The 18,057-nt window shown below is 41.0% G+C and overlaps 2 protein-coding genes across 2 annotated transcripts in view; one reads left to right on the top strand and one right to left on the bottom strand.

Moving 5' to 3' along the window:
* Positions 1 to 16,617, top strand: part of LOC138830495 (uncharacterized) — a 39,944-nt gene extending 23,327 nt beyond the window's left edge. The window contains exons 8-15 of the mRNA XM_070026880.1: positions 1,991 to 2,065; positions 5,744 to 5,862; positions 8,023 to 9,812; positions 10,144 to 10,248; positions 13,918 to 13,964; positions 16,020 to 16,071; positions 16,148 to 16,293; positions 16,394 to 16,617. Coding sequence (XP_069882981.1) covers positions 1,991 to 2,065; positions 5,744 to 5,862; positions 8,023 to 9,812; positions 10,144 to 10,248; positions 13,918 to 13,964; positions 16,020 to 16,071; positions 16,148 to 16,293; positions 16,394 to 16,523 — 2,464 coding nt within the window. The 3' untranslated portion in view covers positions 16,524 to 16,617. The remainder of the gene's footprint in view (positions 1 to 1,990; positions 2,066 to 5,743; positions 5,863 to 8,022; positions 9,813 to 10,143; positions 10,249 to 13,917; positions 13,965 to 16,019; positions 16,072 to 16,147; positions 16,294 to 16,393) is intronic.
* LOC138830844 (large ribosomal subunit protein uL29-like) overlaps positions 1 to 18,057 on the bottom strand; it is a 79,516-nt gene that overhangs the window by 38,269 nt on the left and 23,190 nt on the right. The gene's annotated exons all lie outside the window — the stretch shown is intronic.

Here is an 18,057-nt window from a genome sequence, read left to right as displayed (position 1 = left end):
TTAGCATTAGCATTATCTTAGCATTATTTTGTACTTTAATGAAGGTAATAGTCTCACAAAATTTCCTGCCCAGGCTGGCTTCCAACCCTGATTTTCAGATCTCAGCCTCCTGAGTAAGCCTGATTATGGGCATGGGCCACAAGCAATCAGCTTAAGAGTCATAATTTTAGTTAATAGGGAATTAAGTGAAATGCCCATGGGAAAAGAAATAACTAAGAAAGTATATATGAAGGACAGAACAGAGAATGAACTTGTAACAACATCACTTTTCCCAGAAGGCAAAGAGGAATAAATGGTGCATTGTTTTATTAAAAAAAATAAAGGGATAGTGAATGTATTTTGAGAATGCTAAAATAGTGGTAAGAAAAAGAGATATTGATCCTAAAACACAGCAACATCCTAATTTGATGATGTAAGAAAGAATATCTTAGAGTCTTTTCAATGAGAAAGAACACTGTCAATTATTTTCAGTGACAAACTCTTGAGCTGACTCGTGCTCTTGAAGGATCTGTTTTCCCTTGAAAATATTTGACCTCCGATTGAAAACTGAACAGTGTCCATACTGCTCACTGCAAAGATCCACAGTATGCACCAATACACTGCTGGTCAGTGAGGAAATATATATACACCTCAAGTTCTCCTGCATGCTTTTCTTCTAGAAAGATACTGTTTACCAAAAAGAAACTTCAGCAATATAGGAAAAACTATTTTCCCAATAAATTTACAAAAACCTAAGGTTCCCAATGAAATCAAGTTTAGCTTCCTGCTACCACCACCTCAATATAATCACATGCTTATTAGAACACTAATATTCACACCCTAAGTAAGTACATTTACTTTTCAACAATGAGGGTGATTCTTTAAAAACAAACTTCAGTGTGGAAAATGTAACATGGATTTCTGTCAGTATTAAGTGTGTGCAACAGGTAGCTAATGCCGCTTCTAATATTATTTTATAAATAATTGTTTCCTTCGCAGTAAACATAAGTCTACACATTCACTATAGTTCTACAGAATAAATGTAATGATGATGCACAATATGTTATGACACACTAGCTTCAATAAAACAAAAGCTTCAACATCTTAATAAAAATTCTGATCAGAAGAAAATGTAACTCTAAAACAGTCAAAATAATGGCACATTTAAAACTTCCCAAACAAAAGCAATAGCATCACTGAAATGAACAATTTCCAGTATGTTCATGTTTTAATTCACAATGAAACAAAATATGTGCCACAACCATAGTACTTTGTAAACCGTGAGGGATCTTTACTAGAACACAGTATCTTTTTTTATTTCTTTATTCAGATTAAGTGATTACCTAAATTTCACAGTATTGTGGGATAGTCACAAACACATTTTAACCTTCGGAAGGCAAATTGTCATTATCCCGGTCTATAAAGCTTAGGAACTCTACAAACGTTGACAATACAACCATTCCATTCCAAATCAGGTTGATATGTACATTTCTTTGCTCTTGCTTAGTGTAAGCTGTTCCCCTTTTTCTCTCATTCCCTCCCCCCATCTCTGCCCTGAGTTGCTTAGTTCACTTTCATCAATGCCCAGTGCAGCTGATGGGGGAGCCCTTCTGCTGTATTTTTTTCACCCATTTCCCTCTGATTGTGTTCCCTCCTAGCTTCCCTCAGACGTACACATGTACGTATGTATCATATGTGGGGTCAAGAACACAAGAGTCATGTAAAAATGATGCCACACATTAAGAAGAGGTCCTTTGTTTCTTGTCATCTCTCATTGTGTTTTGAATTTAATATCACGTATCAGGGAGACTCGCCAATCTTAGCTGAGCATGATTGTTCTACTTCCATCCCTTTCCCCATGAATGCCCTTATTTTGTTCTTTCTAATGGCTGCGTGATATTCCATTGTATACAGGTACCATAACTTATCTGTAGTGTAGTGGGGCATCTGATCTGTAAGCACACGATCTTTGAGCTGGGGTTTATCATGAATGTCTGGCTTTCTCCTTCAGAGATATGGGAACAACACAGGTGCAACTTACGACAGTTGAGAATGTCCTCATGTTGACCCTTTCCTTGGAAAAACTGTGAGTTAACTGTTTGTACATTTGTATCACTTTTTCAGGTTTGTTTTATTGCTTTCTGAGGCTAGGTTTATTGCGGAGACACTTTCATGCAATTAACTTTACACTTTTTTAAGTATACAGTTTGATGAGTTTGCATAGCTGTAACCACTACCGCATTCCCATCAACCACAAAAGGGAACAGGCCCTTTGCAATCAATCCAGTCCTCCTCCTCCTCCTACCCCTGGAAACATCCAATCTTACTTCTGGCCCTACAGGTCTACCTTTTCTAGACCATCCTATAAATGAAAGCATAGAATGTGTAGCCTTTTGGGCTTGGGTTCTGTCACATCACAAAACCCTTACATTGTCCCACTGGCAGTGGATGCGACTGTAATTGCTCCATGTCTCCCCCTGATCCTCCTATTTCCATTTTCCTCTGCCAAAACTGTACAACCAAGTGACCCAGAAATGCCAAAAGACAGACTACTGTATTCTCTAATCTCTGAGTTCCTTTGGCTCACTCCCCAAAACTACCTTGTCAGATAGGCTATTTGCTCTAGGCATCAATACAAACTGATACTGTATAGTCTGAGCTATTTATCAGAGGACACTAGATCCTTTGTTTTCAGAAATGGCCTTGGAGAATGAAGTTGCTGCCAACTGCTAAATCCTGAGCTCAAACTCTTCCTCTTCTGTCCACCTCTGAGAGTAGTCTGTGACCTGGACCCAGACTGGGTATCCCAGCCTTCTCAAATCCTTAACTTTCAGGCCCTCCTTTGTGATTTGTTTGCCAGTAATCTGTGTAAAGTGATGGCTCAGCAATCAAGACTTTCTACCAGCAGAAGCCAGGGCATATATTTTCTGAAATGGCCCTTTAGCAATGAAGTTGCTCGTCCTGGGCGAAAGGCCAATTCTTCCTTCTCTATGGCTATGTGTGGTGGCTGCCAGCCTGGTGGACACTGGCAAGGGATCACAGAACACACTGATATCTGATGGTTTCTCCATTTCCAAGCCTGGCTGCAGGCTGTTTGAACATAACTAATGTAATCTAACTGATCCCAAGCAAGAAGGCGACCCACAAGATGGAGCATCAGTGTCCCCAAGATATGGGGAGCAAAAGACTCTTATCTAATACTTTCCTGTCATGATTATTGTTGGCAGGGACAAAATGACTTTTTTTCATGCCAGTCCTAGGGCTTGAACACAGGGCCTGAGCTTTTGTACTCACAACTAGTGTGCTAGCTCTACCACTTGATCCACAGCTCCCAGTGTTTTGCTACTTAACTGGAGATAAGAGTCTCATGAACTTTCCTGCCCAGCATGGCTTCCAACCATGATTCTCAGGTCTCAGCCTTCAGAGTAGCTAGGATTATAGGGGTAAACTACTGGTGCCCAGCTAATTTTCTAATTCTATCATGCCTCCTCATTGACCATTTTTCATTACTACATTACAGGAGAACACCCTATCATTTTAAATATTTAAATATCACAGTGGAATAATGGATTCTTCACATCTTTTGTACCTTATTATTATTTTATTTTTCCCAGTTTTTTGTTATTGTAGAATTGATATACAAAGGGGTACAGTTACATGAACCAGCAATCAGTCAAGAGTACAATTCTTTTTTAACCATATCTGCACTTCAGTGACTCTCTCCTGGCGTATTATCAATTGTTTGTACCTGTACTGCCAGAACCAAACCTAGTCTCTCAAATGTAGCAGGCAAGCACTCTATTATTGAGCTGCATGCCTAGCCTTCTTTATTCTTGTGTGTGTGTGTGTGTGTGTGTGTGTGTGTGTGTGTGTGCGCATGTGTGTGTTTGTGTGTGTGTGTGTGTGTTGGCATGTATATGGGTCCATCCTGGGTCTTTATCTCACTGGAGAGGGCACAGTCCATGAGCTTTTTTTTAACTTTTGGTCAAGTTTGGTGCTCCAGCTGTAGCTTGAGCTACAGCTCTAATTCTACCTTTTTTTTTAGTGTATAGTTAGAGATAAAAGTCTAATAGACTTTCCTGTCCAGGCTGGCTTCGAATCTTGATGCTGAGGTCTCAGCCTCTTAAGTAGCTTGGATTTTAGGCATGAGCCACCAGCCTCCTGCCTTTCTAGTCTTCTATATGCTCGGATTGTCTCTGGCCAATATGCTCCTTTCTTTCCTAACCACATAATATAGAGGATTTAAGCTGTTTTGACACCTTGTATAATTTCTAATATTTACCACTTAGAATAGAAAGTGAGGCAGAGGCTGGGCACCAGGGCTCATGCCTGTAATTCTACCTTCTCAGGAGGATGACATCTGAAGATCTCGGTTCAAAGCCAGCCCACACAGGAAAGTCTTCAAGACTCTTATCTCCAATAACCACCAGAAAAGCAGAAATGGCATTATGCCTCAAAGTGGTAGAGCAGTGGGACAGCTCCCAAGCTCAGAGTTCAAGCCCCATGACCAAGGCAAAAAAGGAAAGAAAAAGAAAGAGAGAGACAGAGAGAGAGAGAGAGAGAAATAGAGAGGGGGAGAAAGAAAAAGAGTAAGAAAGAAAAGAAAGAAAGGGAGGAAGGAAGGAAAAAGAAAGAAAAGAAAGTAAGAAAAAATGGAGGCAGGGAATTCTGAGGTGGGGAGCTTCGCAAACTCTTCTTAGAAGTCTTGTTCCTACCTGTGCACTCACCACCCAGAGGCCTTTGAATTCATAGGAGATGCTTCTGAGATAAACTACAAATCTAGGATTCTCAGTTCTGATCTATTACCTAAATTTGAGTCAGACCACATCACTCCTATGATTAACCTTCTATTGGCTCCCGCAGTCTTCCTCCTTGTTTGTTTTCAAATATTAAAGGGCAGTAGTTTACCAAAGGGTTCCTCTTTAACTGTCCAGGCCATGTTGCTCAATAGCTCTTTTCTGTACAACGGAAAAGAGTTATTGGGTGAGCAAACACACCAGCAGTACACATTAGCCATTACGTTGGAAATGAACTATATACCACTGGTGGGTAGAGGCAGGAGGGAAAAACTGAGAGTAAGGGAAGGGTAGATGCTGCCCAATAAGAATGTACTCATTTCTAACGTATGTAAGGACTTGCCTCTCCCCTCATGGCCCAATCATTTTATGTATCTAAAGATGGAATATGAAAGATTGACCTCAACCCTATTGTCCCAGGTGCAATCAAATACCAGGCAAAACCCCTGGTAAGCACAGACATGCTTGGTGTGCAGGGAGGGCAATCTACCTAAGCTCAGCTGTAAATATTCCATTGTGGGCCCACCTGAAAAGCACCCAGCTCCCTAGTCCTAATGGATTTTTCATTAACCTCTGAATCCTTGCTCAGGTCCCATACAAACTTGATGTCAATTCACCCACTCACACAACCTCCAATCCCACGAGAAGGTCTGTGACCATCACTGACAATAAACAGTCCTTGGCCATGGGCGACTGAGTCCAGCCTATTCCTTTTTCATTCTTCCCTATTTTCGTAACATCACTTTTATAATAATATAAAAAGGTAAATATAAAATTTTTTAATTAACCAAAAAAACAAAAAATAAAATAAAATAAAATGAGCAAAAAAAAAAAAAAACAAAAACAAAAACGAAGAAGGAAAGCTCAAACCAAAACAGAATCAATAGAATTATTGGCCTTTCATTGGCTCTTCTACCACTCAGTAACTTCTTCTCCATTAACTTAATGCTTGATGCTTCAATTTATAGGGTCTTGCCTCAAAATATGGCCAGCTGCCTCTGCCAATTTAAAAACAATATTGAGGTTATCTGCAAGACAGTCAAGCTATATTGTGACAGTGACTTGCTGACAAATAACACACACTGCCGTGAGTCTGTTCACCCGATGCATATTGTTTTCATTTTTTACTTTTCCCTGGTGATGATTTGTAAATTAATAATTGCTTTCTTTTTATTCATTTATCTAGAACTAATCTCTCTACATTTCTGAATTGTTTCTTTCATGAAACTCCTGTTTGAAGGAGTTACTGTATAATTCAATAATTTAATTGCCCATATGCCTAAGAACCAAGAGAAGGGAATGGAAGAAGAAAAGAGATTATCAAGGGCCACTTTGCATGTACTGTGGTCTCTGCTTGGTACTCTGCCTTCCAATAATAATTTTATTCAGATGGTGCAAAGTAGACTGTAAGATTCTTTAAGTCTCAAGTATTTTCGTCTTTGTGACAAGTGCAGCTAGGTTTAGCTTTGTTTTCTAAAACAGTAGAAGTGATGTTGTCTTATTTGGAGCCTGTGAATTTCCAATTTTCTACCTTCCAGTTGTTACCTAGCTTTCATAACCAATCAAAGGCCTCTTCCAGGTCTAGACTGTCCAACTCTGAACATGTTTCAATCTCAGGCTTCCCTATCCACAGAATATCCCGGTGTCTGGAAGCATTTTTCCCTGTACATTACTAGATTTAACTTTGTGACTTCCAAAACATGACTGATGTGTGAAATGCAGTAACTTGCATACACGTTTCCACTGGTGATGGAGGGCAAAAAAACAAATAAACATGTAATAACACTGTGCTACCAGGTTGCTTAGTTTGCAAAACAATTTTTCATTCGTATCATTATTTCCTTCTCTATCAGTGATGGGCAAGCAAGGATTTTTTCATCTTTTTTAGCTGAAGGAAATTAGATCAGAGAATCAGGTACTATAGCCTCATGCCCAAGTCTTGAACCCTGGAATCTGGACTTACCAGAGGCCAAAGTTCCTCTTTTCCCACTATCTAACCTCCTCCTGTGACCTCACTACCAACAAAAGTACTTTAATTCTCCTAGCCACAGGATGACACACTAAATGTTCATGTTCTCTGATGCTCTGGATGCTTCCCAAGTAGCACTGGAGAGTTTGAAGTGAAAAGTAGCTTTTTCAGCTCCATGCTGTGATTTATGCCAATAACCACAGCTACTCAGAAGGGACAGATAAGGGAGATCATAGCTCCAAGTAAGCCTGGGAAAACATTTAGCCAAGACCTCATCCCAATCCATAAAACAACTGTGGTGGCATATGTCCCTGATCCTAAGAGGGAAGCTATAAACTGGAGAACTGATGTTAAAGGCCAGCTGGAGCAAATAAAAACAGAAAACCCTAACCAAACAGTAACTAAAGCAAAAAGGACCAGGTGTGGGACTTGCATGGCTGAATGACTCCCAAACTAGCAAGCACAAAGCCATGAATTCAAATCCCAGTCATGCACAACCAAAACTTAAGTTTTTCTTTTGCACATTTTAGAACATCAAGTCATTTATATGCAGAATTGCTATTACTCTATTGATTTCATACCCATTGTGCATTAACATACAACAAGGATAACTGAAAATTGCTTAACATACCCCAACCCTATGTCCAAATTGTAGAGCCTACAGTTAGGGAAGCAGGACATATAGAATCAGAGTTCAAGTGAAGGTACTGGGAAGGTAGGTGGGAAAGAAGAAGTCCAGTTGAGGACCTATTATTAAAAAGGAGATGGACCTCTGGGTTAGCCTCTGACCTTGCTATCCTGAGGACCATCCTTTGTCATGGTTTCTGGTGTGGTAGGAAGAAAACAGCACAGTCAAGAGGTGGAGAGAAGTCGCCTGTGCTCCTTCTGAAGTTATAACAGGACAAGATAATACGGGGCATGTGAATGTGGAGAGGCATGGCTCTTCTGCAGAGAAGATACTCAGAATGAATATTTGTTTTCCAGCCTTGGGCTGTTATTGAGTACTAGGCATTGGGGATGTTCTTCTCTAATAGAGTTCCTGTATTTCACACAAAATTATGTACTCAGATGTTCTAAGTAGGTGACTACTTTGTTCAGGCTTGTCTTTTTTCTGTTTACTGTTGCCATTTCATAGGCTTGAGTTAGGGCTTATTTTTCCCCTCTATTGACACTCAAATCTTTGCTGACCCCTAATGTATTTCCTGGCATTGTGAGGTGGGAGAGTGCTAAGAAGCTATCAGCCTTCCCCTATCAAAGCAGTCTTTTCCTTTCTGGCAGTTGAAGAAGAATCCATTGGGAACCCAGAAGGAACATTCATGAAGGTGTTAAAATCCCGGAAGAAGAATACCAGCACCGAACTCACTATTGAACCAGAAAGAGAATATTCCGACAAAAATGACATTACCCACTCAGGACTCATGAATGAACAGCCTGAAATTACTGATGGGAGTGATCTTTTTACTGCACTAAGATACATATTGGCCTATTTCACACAGGGAAATGTAGGAAATATACAATCTACAGAATTACCACTCATTAAACTGCTTTTCTCCAATGTACAAAATGGAGATACCTTCATAAATTATTTAAAAGCCAATACAGAGATTCCCCCAATTATACAGGCATCAGACTCCTCCATTTCCAAACCTACATTAAATGATATTCATAGGGTAGAAAATCTGATAGGTACAGAAAGGCAGAGAAAATATAACAATGTTAAAAAGAAAGAGAAAGCATCAGTATTCATGCAACCTCAACTTTTATGGCCTAAAATTAAACGGCAAATCTTTCCCAAAAAAATGCCAAGTGTTGAACCAGAGGAAGGCATCTGGGAACAAATGGAGAATGAAGAAGAAAGACTGCCAAGCCTTAATAGAATCCTCGAGGGGCCAAAAGGCAAACAGAAAAGACACTTCAAGGAAGGGAATAAACAGAGCTCCTGGATGAGACAGAGTGCCCATAATCTTGTGGAGAGTGCTGGTAAAAAAAGAAGGTTTAGAAGACCTCCAACAAGGGAGCTGGGGCCACTTCATGGGGCTCAGGATCCCAAGAAAATGGTGGAAAGCTCCTTGCCCACAGAGCCCTCATTCATAAAGAAACTTAAGGCAGTAGCCTCTTCTTTCCAGAAACAAGACTCAGGGGGAAGGGCCTCTTTATCCACCATTGTAAAACCCCTACGTGAGGTTGGAAATAAAGACAAAGACTTAGCCGATAGCATGTTTATTTTAGAAGAAGCAAATTCTAGAGTAAAAAGCATGGAGGCTTCTAATCCAGTCATCTATTCCCAGAAAACATACCAAGCTCCCGTGGCCCACAGAATACCCAGGGCCAAAATGAGTCAAAAGTTCAGAAAGAAAATTTCACTCTTTAGACCAGTGCCTGCAAACAGGCCTCCATTTTCTGCAGTAAGGAACCTCATAAATTCCCCTTCAGGAGGGGACTTTTCATCATGGGCACAGCCGATTTCGAGGGAGAACCCTTTTCTAGAATTCAATGCTCGTTCAAAGCCTTCTGGAGACAGCACTCCTGCAAAACACCACACTGTAACAAATGCTGGGGTAGGAAGTACCCCTACACAAAACATCCCTGTGCCAGAAGGAAGGCTCCCGACAAACACAATCCGGGAAAATCTTGCTGCTCCAGGATCCACTGTGACTGCAGTGAATATAATTCCATCTATAAAACAAAACAAGGAAACACAATGGGAATATCTCAAGTCTGGAACAGACTCAACTCTCAAGGTCTCAATCACCCATTCCCATTCTCCATCCTTTTCTGATCACTTTGAAATGCAGTTAAACCAGCAGCTGATGCCTCTTGTTCCCGATAACGATGTGAGGAGGCTCCTGTCCCATCTCATCCGGACCTTGAAAATGGACTGCTCTGCAACTGAAGTACAGATACCCTGTTCCAAGCTCATCTCCAGAACAGGCCTGCTGATGAAGCTTCTCAGTGAACAGCAAGAAGTCAAGGTGTCAAGATCTGAGTGGGATACGGACCAATGGAAAACAGATAACTACATCAATGAGGCCACTGAAGTTCAAGGTGAACAGAAGGAGCCAAGTGAGGTGAGGACAACTATAGAACTGCAAGCTCTGCTTTCCCCATCCTTTACATATATACCTTGAAGGAGGAAGACCCCGGCCTTAGACCATTCCAAAGTCATGTAACCAGGACAGTGTTCTCCACTCTTCTTTATAGAGTGGAGTAGACCTAAAACACACTAGAAGTATAGAGAAACTACAAATTAGTAAGTCACATAGGATACATTAAATTTAACACATCCTCTAAGAAATTGCAAGCTTCTCTCCTGGGAGAATGGGGTTTTAAATAGTGTTATTTCTCAAAATCTCTGTTATTTAACCAAAGGATCCTTTTGTCTTCTGTTTTTTTTTTAAGCTAACACAGGAAATTCCGGGATATGGCTATAACAACAAAATCATCTTGGCAATATCTGTGACTGTCGTAGTAATGATTTTGATTATTACTTTCTGTCTCATTGAGGTAAGTACCAGCATTCATGCACTTTTCCAGAATATACCTTGTTTTTGTAATAGATCCAGAACCCAATCTGTAAACCAAAGCCATTTTCCCACTCTCCAGATGGTAATTCTTTGATAGTGCACAGTGTTTTCCAAATAGATCCCAGAATTATCAGCTCATCCTGTGGTAACAAGCTAAGACTGCTACTACAGGAAGAAATGATTTGTTTTGTTAGTATAGTAACATTTGAATTTGACACCTCTTAATTGGGAACCAACACAGGATCAGTGGGCAAAATCCATTAGTAATTGATCACTGATCTTTCAACAGGCAGGCCATCTGCATCTCCTAGTGGCTAATTGTCTAGAAATTTCTATATACTCTCATACTGCCTTTACTTTGTATGTACAGTGTAACATTTTCATTATTTTTACTTATTTCCTCTGCTTACTTAGATAAGCTCTGTGAGAACAGGGAATGTGCAATGTTTCTTTTGTAGTTGATAGTCAAAGAAGAAATGATGTTTGTGTTAAGTGGTGCTGTGTGAATGTTATGCCAGCTAACCATGTGCTCAACTCCTGAACTACACTTTTAGACTAAGATTTTTGACCTCTTACCTATTTTAGTAAATGAAAAATGAAAAAAACGATAAAACAAAGATGTCCTAAAACTATGAGAAGTCGCATTCTGGTGGCTCACGCATGTTATCCTAGCTACTCAGGAGGCTAAGATCTGAGGATTGCGGTTCAAAGCCAGTCTGGGCAGGAAAGTCCATGAGACTCTTATCTCCAATAAACCACTAGAAAATGGGAAATGGCGCTGTGGTGCAAGCGGTAGAGCACTGGCCTTGAGCTGAAGCCTCAGGGACAGCGCCCAAGAGTTCAAGCCCCATGACCGGCAAAAAAAAAAAAAACAAAAAAACTAGGAGGAGAATATGAAAACAATATTTTTTTTTATAATCTTGTAATAGAAGAGAGCTTTCTATGCCTAATCCCTTAAACAAAAACCTTTCCTACCTTGGCCACTTGTCCCTGAGGTCCACAACACTATGGATCCTAAGTGAAGGACAAAAAGTTCCCATAAATCATCTTACCTAACCCTTACAAAAGACCTAGGAGGAAGATCTCATCCATCCTCTTCTACAAATGGAGATCAACTATTGTCCCAGGGAAAAAAAACCAAGGACAGAAACTAATTCTGTTGACAATAAAGCCTGCAGTCCTTATTAGCTCTGTTCTGTTTGTGTCCTTACACAAAATAATACCAGGATATATTTCAAACATCAAAACACGATGTAAACGATCACTTTTGATGCTAAAGACTAACATAGTTAATTTAAAAGAGAGTTTTGTCACACTAAAAAAAAAAAAAAAAAAAGAGGGCTGGGAAGGTGGCTCAGTGGTAGAGCACTTGCCTTGCATGCATGAGGCCCTGGGCTCGATTCCTCAGCACCACATAAGAAAAAAGAAAAAAAGCCGGAAGTGGCGCTGTGACTCAAGTGGTAGAGCGCTAGCCTTGAGCTGAAGAGCTGAGGGACAGCGCCCAGGCCCAGAGTTCAGGCCCCACGACCAGACCCCCCAAAAAAAAAAAAAAAAAAAAAAAAGAGCAATCTGGTGGAGGGGGCCAGGACTTGGAAGAGCATGTACATTTTTCTAGCTTCCAACACAACCTGTGCCAGATCCCCCCCACCCTTGCCTATTTATGGTATGTGCTCTTGATAGACAGGTCTTTCTTATCTCATGGAATAAAAATGGACTCTAATGCTTTGCTAAGCTTGTCTTGTTATTTATAGCTTTAATCCATCTGGAATTTGTTCATGTTTTAGAATGGCTGTGGTAGAGAATTCTTTTTTAGGGCTGGGAAGGTAGCTCAGCGGTAGAGTGCATGCCTGGCAAGCATGAGGTCCTGGGTTCAATTCCTCAGCACCACATAAACAGAAAAAGCCAGAAGTGGCGCTGTGGCTCCAGTGGTAGAGCTCTAGCCTTGAGCTGAAGAGCTGAGGGACAGCGCCTAGGCCCAGAGTTCAGGCCCCATGACCGGCAAAAAAAAAAAAAAAAAAAAGAGAGAGAATTCTTTTTTACTCTAACTGAACATCAAATTATCATACACAATTCTTAATAAATCATTAATTCATTCTTCATTAATCTAAAATACTATATTGATCCAACTGTCTATCCTGCACAGTAACAGTACCAGCTGTTAATTAATAACTGTTAGTCCTAGTAACTTCATAATGCTTCCTTTAACAACTTTTCAACCTATGTAATGGTAAAAGGTAATCAACCTTCCCCTCTAGATCTTGTTTTCTATACATTTCATAGCTCTTTTTTCATACCTTCTCTTCCAAAAAATTTGGGAGTTGTTTTTGTTTTTACTTTTAAGTACATGATTTTGAAACAATATGGTGGGGTTAACTGGTGATAAGAGTCTCAGGGACTTTTCTGCCCAGGCTGGCCTTCTGAATATATTAATTATTATAGGCTTGAGCCACCAGTGACTGGCTTCACAAATAGTTTTCGTTAAAGGCATGGTACTATGCTTCATCCTAGGTATTTACTTTTTTTTTTTTTGTCAGTAGTGGGGCTTGAACTCAGGGTCTGGATGCTGTCTCTGAACTCTTTTTTCGCTCAAGGTTAGTACTCTACCAGTACGATCCACAGATTCACTTTGGGTTTTCTGGTAGTTAACTGGAGATAAGAGTGTTACTGACCTTCCTGCCCCAGCAGGCTTTGAACTGAGATCCTCAGTACTCAGCCACTGGAGTAGATAAGATTATAGGTGTGATTATAGGTGTGAGCACCCAGTGACTTTAGAGGTTCTATGTCATGGAAGTTTTCCATATTATTTATGTTTTTTTACATATTACATTTTATACTAAGGTGCTTTGTGCACCTTATTGCTATTATAAATTGGATCTTTCCTTCACCTCTAACTCATATGGGTACATAGGAAAGGTCTTGTTTGTGTGCTAATTTCCATATGTTATTTCTACCCACTTCAGTGAACTTTCATGTTACTAGTCCAATACTACCTGTTGATTGTCTTGGGCTTTGTTTTTTTTTTTTTTTTCTACATCTGGCTTTCTTCTGGTTGATTGGGGGACAGAACCTCATGTACTTTCCTACCTAGACTGGCTTCAAACTTTGATCCTCAGATCCCAGCCTGCTGAGTAGCTAGGATTACAGGTGTGAGATATGATGCCTGGCTCTCTTAGGCCTTTTGGTTACCCATCATTTCATATACAAATAGAAATAGTTTATATCTTTCCTTTCCAACATTTATGCTCCATTTATGCCTTTATTACATTGGTTGGGAGATCTTCAATGGGTGTGTCTCATCATAGTAAAAATTGTAATAAAGACAGTAATCTTGTCTTTGATTTGATAACAATAGAGTTCTTTTGGACTTTACTACAGTAAAGATTGTGATTGCTTTACTGTATTAGGAGATACCATCGAGAACTTCCTGTTGGATAGTATCTAAAATACTGAATACTATGTGTTACTTTCTAGCTTCAGACAAGACCCTCACCTAGATACTGTGGAAGAGAACAGTATCTATTAGTAGGATAGAATTCTTGGAGTCAAAAAAGATACGTCCTGGGGGGCAAAGAAGACATAAATGAAGGAAGGAACAGTTGAAAGTAGTAATATTGGTAGATAATCATGATTGTGTTTTCTTCTCAAACAGATTTATTCCCACAGAACATCAGCAGAAAGAAGTAAAGAATCCTCACGGTAAATGGGAGTCTGTACATCTTCCAGTGAAGATCTGAGAATTGCAGAGACCTCTAGAACTCATCTGTTTCTATCCCATAGCCTTGCAATGGGGGGGGGGGAGGCCTACCCAAAGTAGAGAGAACTCTTCCTTCCCAGAGGGCTTACCTGGCTCCTGCAAAAGTAGTTTTTCAGCAGAGGCAGAGGTGGTCAGTACTACCATGGATACCTCTCGGTCACAGTCCTTCAGTGAATAAGGGTGAGAGACTGAGAGGTTTCAGCTGTGACTGCTCCTGCTAGTGGTGGGCCTCAGGAGACAGTGTAAGAAATCCGTAGGGTATTGGGGTATAGGTCTGTTGGAAGGTGGAATGTAGGGGTCCTTCCTGGTTGAGAACAAGTTGAGAAAACTCAACCCCTCAACCTTCTCATTCCCACTCCCCTTTTACCTAGAACTTCATATCTTTTAGGTAAGAGAGACCTCAGATGCTAATTTATCATTTCCTTTTGTAATAAAGAAAGGAGAATAGAACTCCACATAGAGCTCCCCTATGACCCAGCAATCCCACTTTTGGGCATTTACCCAAATGTTTACAAACAAGACCACACTAAAGCTACCACCACAACTATGTTTATTGCAGCATTATTTACTATAGCTAAGATATGGAACCAACCCAGATGCCCCTCAGTAGATAAATGGATCAAGAAAATGTGGTATATATACACAATGGAATTCTATGCCTGCATCAGAAAGAATGACATTGGCACATTTGTTAGGAAATGCAAAGACTTGGAAAAAATTATATTAAGTGAAGTAAGCCAAGCCCAAAGAAACATTGGTACCATGGTTTCCCTTATGTGCAATATCTAGTATATGTCTGAGTCAAGCAGAAAAGGTCAGATAAGGTAATGTTAGGGAAATGAACCCTAAGATATGTATTCAAATGTTTTTTTCTTTCATGCGATTGTTTCTAACGCATTTAAAAGATTATTTCTTTGCTGCTTTGTATGTCCCTCCCCCACATTATAACCCCTGCTTTCACTGTATTTGATATCGGTATAATTTGTGGAGGGGAAGGGGAAAAACAAGTCGTTTAAATAAGGATACATGTGGACCGGTTGCAACAATGAGAAGTACAAGTTATTATGTCGAAAACGAATTTTGCAACTTTGGTGGGGGGGGGGTACGGGGAGGATTGGGTGAGGGGGCAGGGGAAGGATGGGAAGGGATGGGAAGGGGAAACAAATGAGGAGGCTACAATGCTTGATAAGAAATGTACTCATTTGCCCATGTAATTGTAAGTCCTCTGTACAGTATTTTCACAATAAAAAAATAAATAAAAATTAAAAACAAAGAAAGGAGAATAGAAAGGGGAAATGTCTTCCAGCAAGATCACACTGCTCATTACATGGGGACACATTTAACCAGTACACACATGCAATACAGACATCTACAGTCTCGAGAACAACAAACTGATTTTTTCTTATTTTCATTCAGAAAGGATAGCTTGCCTTTAAGTGCTAGTCATGTCCTTTAAATTGATTTCATGTCATTCATCATGACAGCCTTTCAGAGATGAAAATCTCTTTAACTACAGAACTTTAGAAGCTGTGCTTCCTATGATTCAGCTTATATAAAAACAGCTAAGATAAAACAGCTAAGAGAACAGAGGTAGCTCTCTCTCTCCCCAGCAACTGACATATGAGAGACTAAGTCCAAAGAGGACTGAAATGAATGGCTCTAGAGAGAACAAAGGCTTTTGCCCAGAATGGTTGAGCAGTTGTCTATGTGCAGGGATTTCTGGCAGAGAGCATAAGTGGGGCTAGCAATCCTACCTATGCTGCAGAACAAGGTCTCCCTAGAAGCATTATAGAGATCTTTGGGACAGACCTGGGGAGATCCTGAAACCTCTGCCTGCATGCATGGAATTGTTTTCAAGCCCCAGGTTAGGATAGCCTGTGCTCATTGTGATTGTGAACCAAAGTATAGAGCTTTCTGTCAGTAAGAGATGTTAGATGTACATTGTGAGAGACATGCAAAATGGCATGAGTCATTGTCTGCTTCCTTTTTCCCCCAAGGAGCTTTTTTGGATTTCTGCGAAGGAAATGCTCATCAGAAACAACAAGTCAGGCAAGTTAAGGACTTCGTTCTGTGCCCAGAAAAGGGAAGTGAATATAGAATTAATATTTCTCCTTGTCTCTTCTAGGAGGGCTTCTTCTCCTTATGGCAGCCAGTTTGGCTGAGGGATATGTACAGACCTCTCAATGCCACACGCAAGAAAAACATGGCCAACAAGCTACATGACAGGGACTCTTCTGATGAGGAAGAGATTTTCAATAAGAAGAAAAAAGGGTAAATGCCTGGGGGCAATTCAACATTCCTAGCTAACAAGGGGAGGCAAGGAAAAGTCTAGTTGCTTCCATCAATACTGATAGCCTGCTATTGTTCACAGGGAGCCCAGTGACACCATCATAGAGATTCCACCATCACCACCACCAGCCTCATCACCTCCTCCTCCTCCACCTGCTGAAACTGAGACCACTGGCGATCCTGGGTGTTGTGGTGCTGTGCGTGCCTCATAACTCTGAGACTTTTACACTTGGGCTCTCTGCATTGTTTATTCCACACCTAATTTCTAACATAAGCTAATATTCTGATATACTGTTTCCTCAGATTAAATTGTATATAATTCACAACCATTTTCTTATTTTTGGGGTCTAGTCGTGGGGCCTGAACTCTGGGCCTGGGCGCTGTCCCTCAGTTATTCAGCTCAAGGCTAGTGCTCTACCACTTGAGGCACAGCGCCACTTCCGGCTTTTTGTTTCTTTTTGCTTATGTGGTACTGAGGAATCGAACCCAGGGCCTCATGCATGCAAGGCAAGCACTCTACCGCTGAGCCACCTTCCCAGCCCCAATTTTCATGGGTGGCACTTACATATTTGTGTGCAGATAACAGGGGCACAGGCAGGAGCGGCAGGACTATGGCTAGGGCTGTGTCCTGGCAGTCATGCTTCCTAAGAGGACATACTGCCTGCATTCTATCAGTGTAATCGGCTTCGGGGGGAACAAGAGAATATATCCTCAGCATGTATGTTTGGGTTTGTTTCTTTTTTGAAATCTCAAAATCTGCCTATTTTCTGGGAAGTTGAAATAGAAATGAATTATATATAATGAAATTAAGTGAAAAGGAAAGCTATAGATTCTTCTGGAAGTTTTTTTTTTTTTTTTTTTTTTTTGGTTCCCATCGTGGGGCCTGCACTCTGGGCCTGGGCGCTGTCCCTCAGCTCTTCAGCTCCAGGCTAGCGCTCTACCACTTGAGCCACCGTACCACTTCCAGCTTTTTTCTTTTTGCTTATGTGGTGCTGAGGAATTGAACCCAGGGCCTAATGCATGCAAGGCAAGTGCTCTACCACTGAGCCACCTTCCCAGCCCCCAGTTTTTTTCTTTTTTGCTTATGTGGTGCAGAGGAATTGAACCCAGGGCCTCATGCATACAAGGCAAGCGCTCTACCACTGAGCCACCTTCCCAGCCCGAGTCTCACTTTTTTTGTTTGCCAGTCCTGGGGCTTGAACTTAGGGCTTGAGTGCTGCCCTGAGCTTTTGTGCTTAAGGCTAATGTTCTACCATTTGAGCCACAGCTCTTCTTTTAGGTTTTGGTGGAATCAAACCCAGGAGGAATCAAACCCAGGGCCTTGGGCATGCAAGGCAAGTGCTCTACCACTGAGCCACCTTCCCAGCCCCTCTAGCCTTGAGATGAAGAGCTCAGGGACAGTGCCCAGGCCCAGAGTTCAGGGCCCACAACCAACCAAAAAAAAAAAACAAAAAAAAAAACACGTAGACTCTATCTGAAAAATAAGGAGGGGCTATGGAAGGAGGGGGGAGGAAAAGGAAGAGGTAGAGCAGGAGGAGGAGGAGGAGGAAGAGGAGGAGGAGGAGGAGGAGGAGGAGGAGGAGGAGGAGGAGGAGGAGGAATAACCAAAGCAAAGGACTGGGGTATGGCTTAAGTGATGGAGTGCTTACCAGGAGGAGGATGCCTGCTATAATCCTAACTACTCAGAAGCTGAGATCTTAGGACTGTGGTTCAAAGCTAGCCCAGGCAGATAGGTCCATGAGACTC

This window comes from Dipodomys merriami, unplaced genomic scaffold (genome assembly GCF_024711535.1).
Source record: "Dipodomys merriami isolate MVZ:Mamm:240054 unplaced genomic scaffold, mDipMer1.0.p SCAF_19, whole genome shotgun sequence".
NCBI classification, from domain to species: Eukaryota; Metazoa; Chordata; class Mammalia; order Rodentia; family Heteromyidae; genus Dipodomys; species Dipodomys merriami.
The sequence above is the reverse complement of the archived record's forward strand: the minus strand, read 5'-3'. Positions and strand labels throughout refer to the sequence as shown.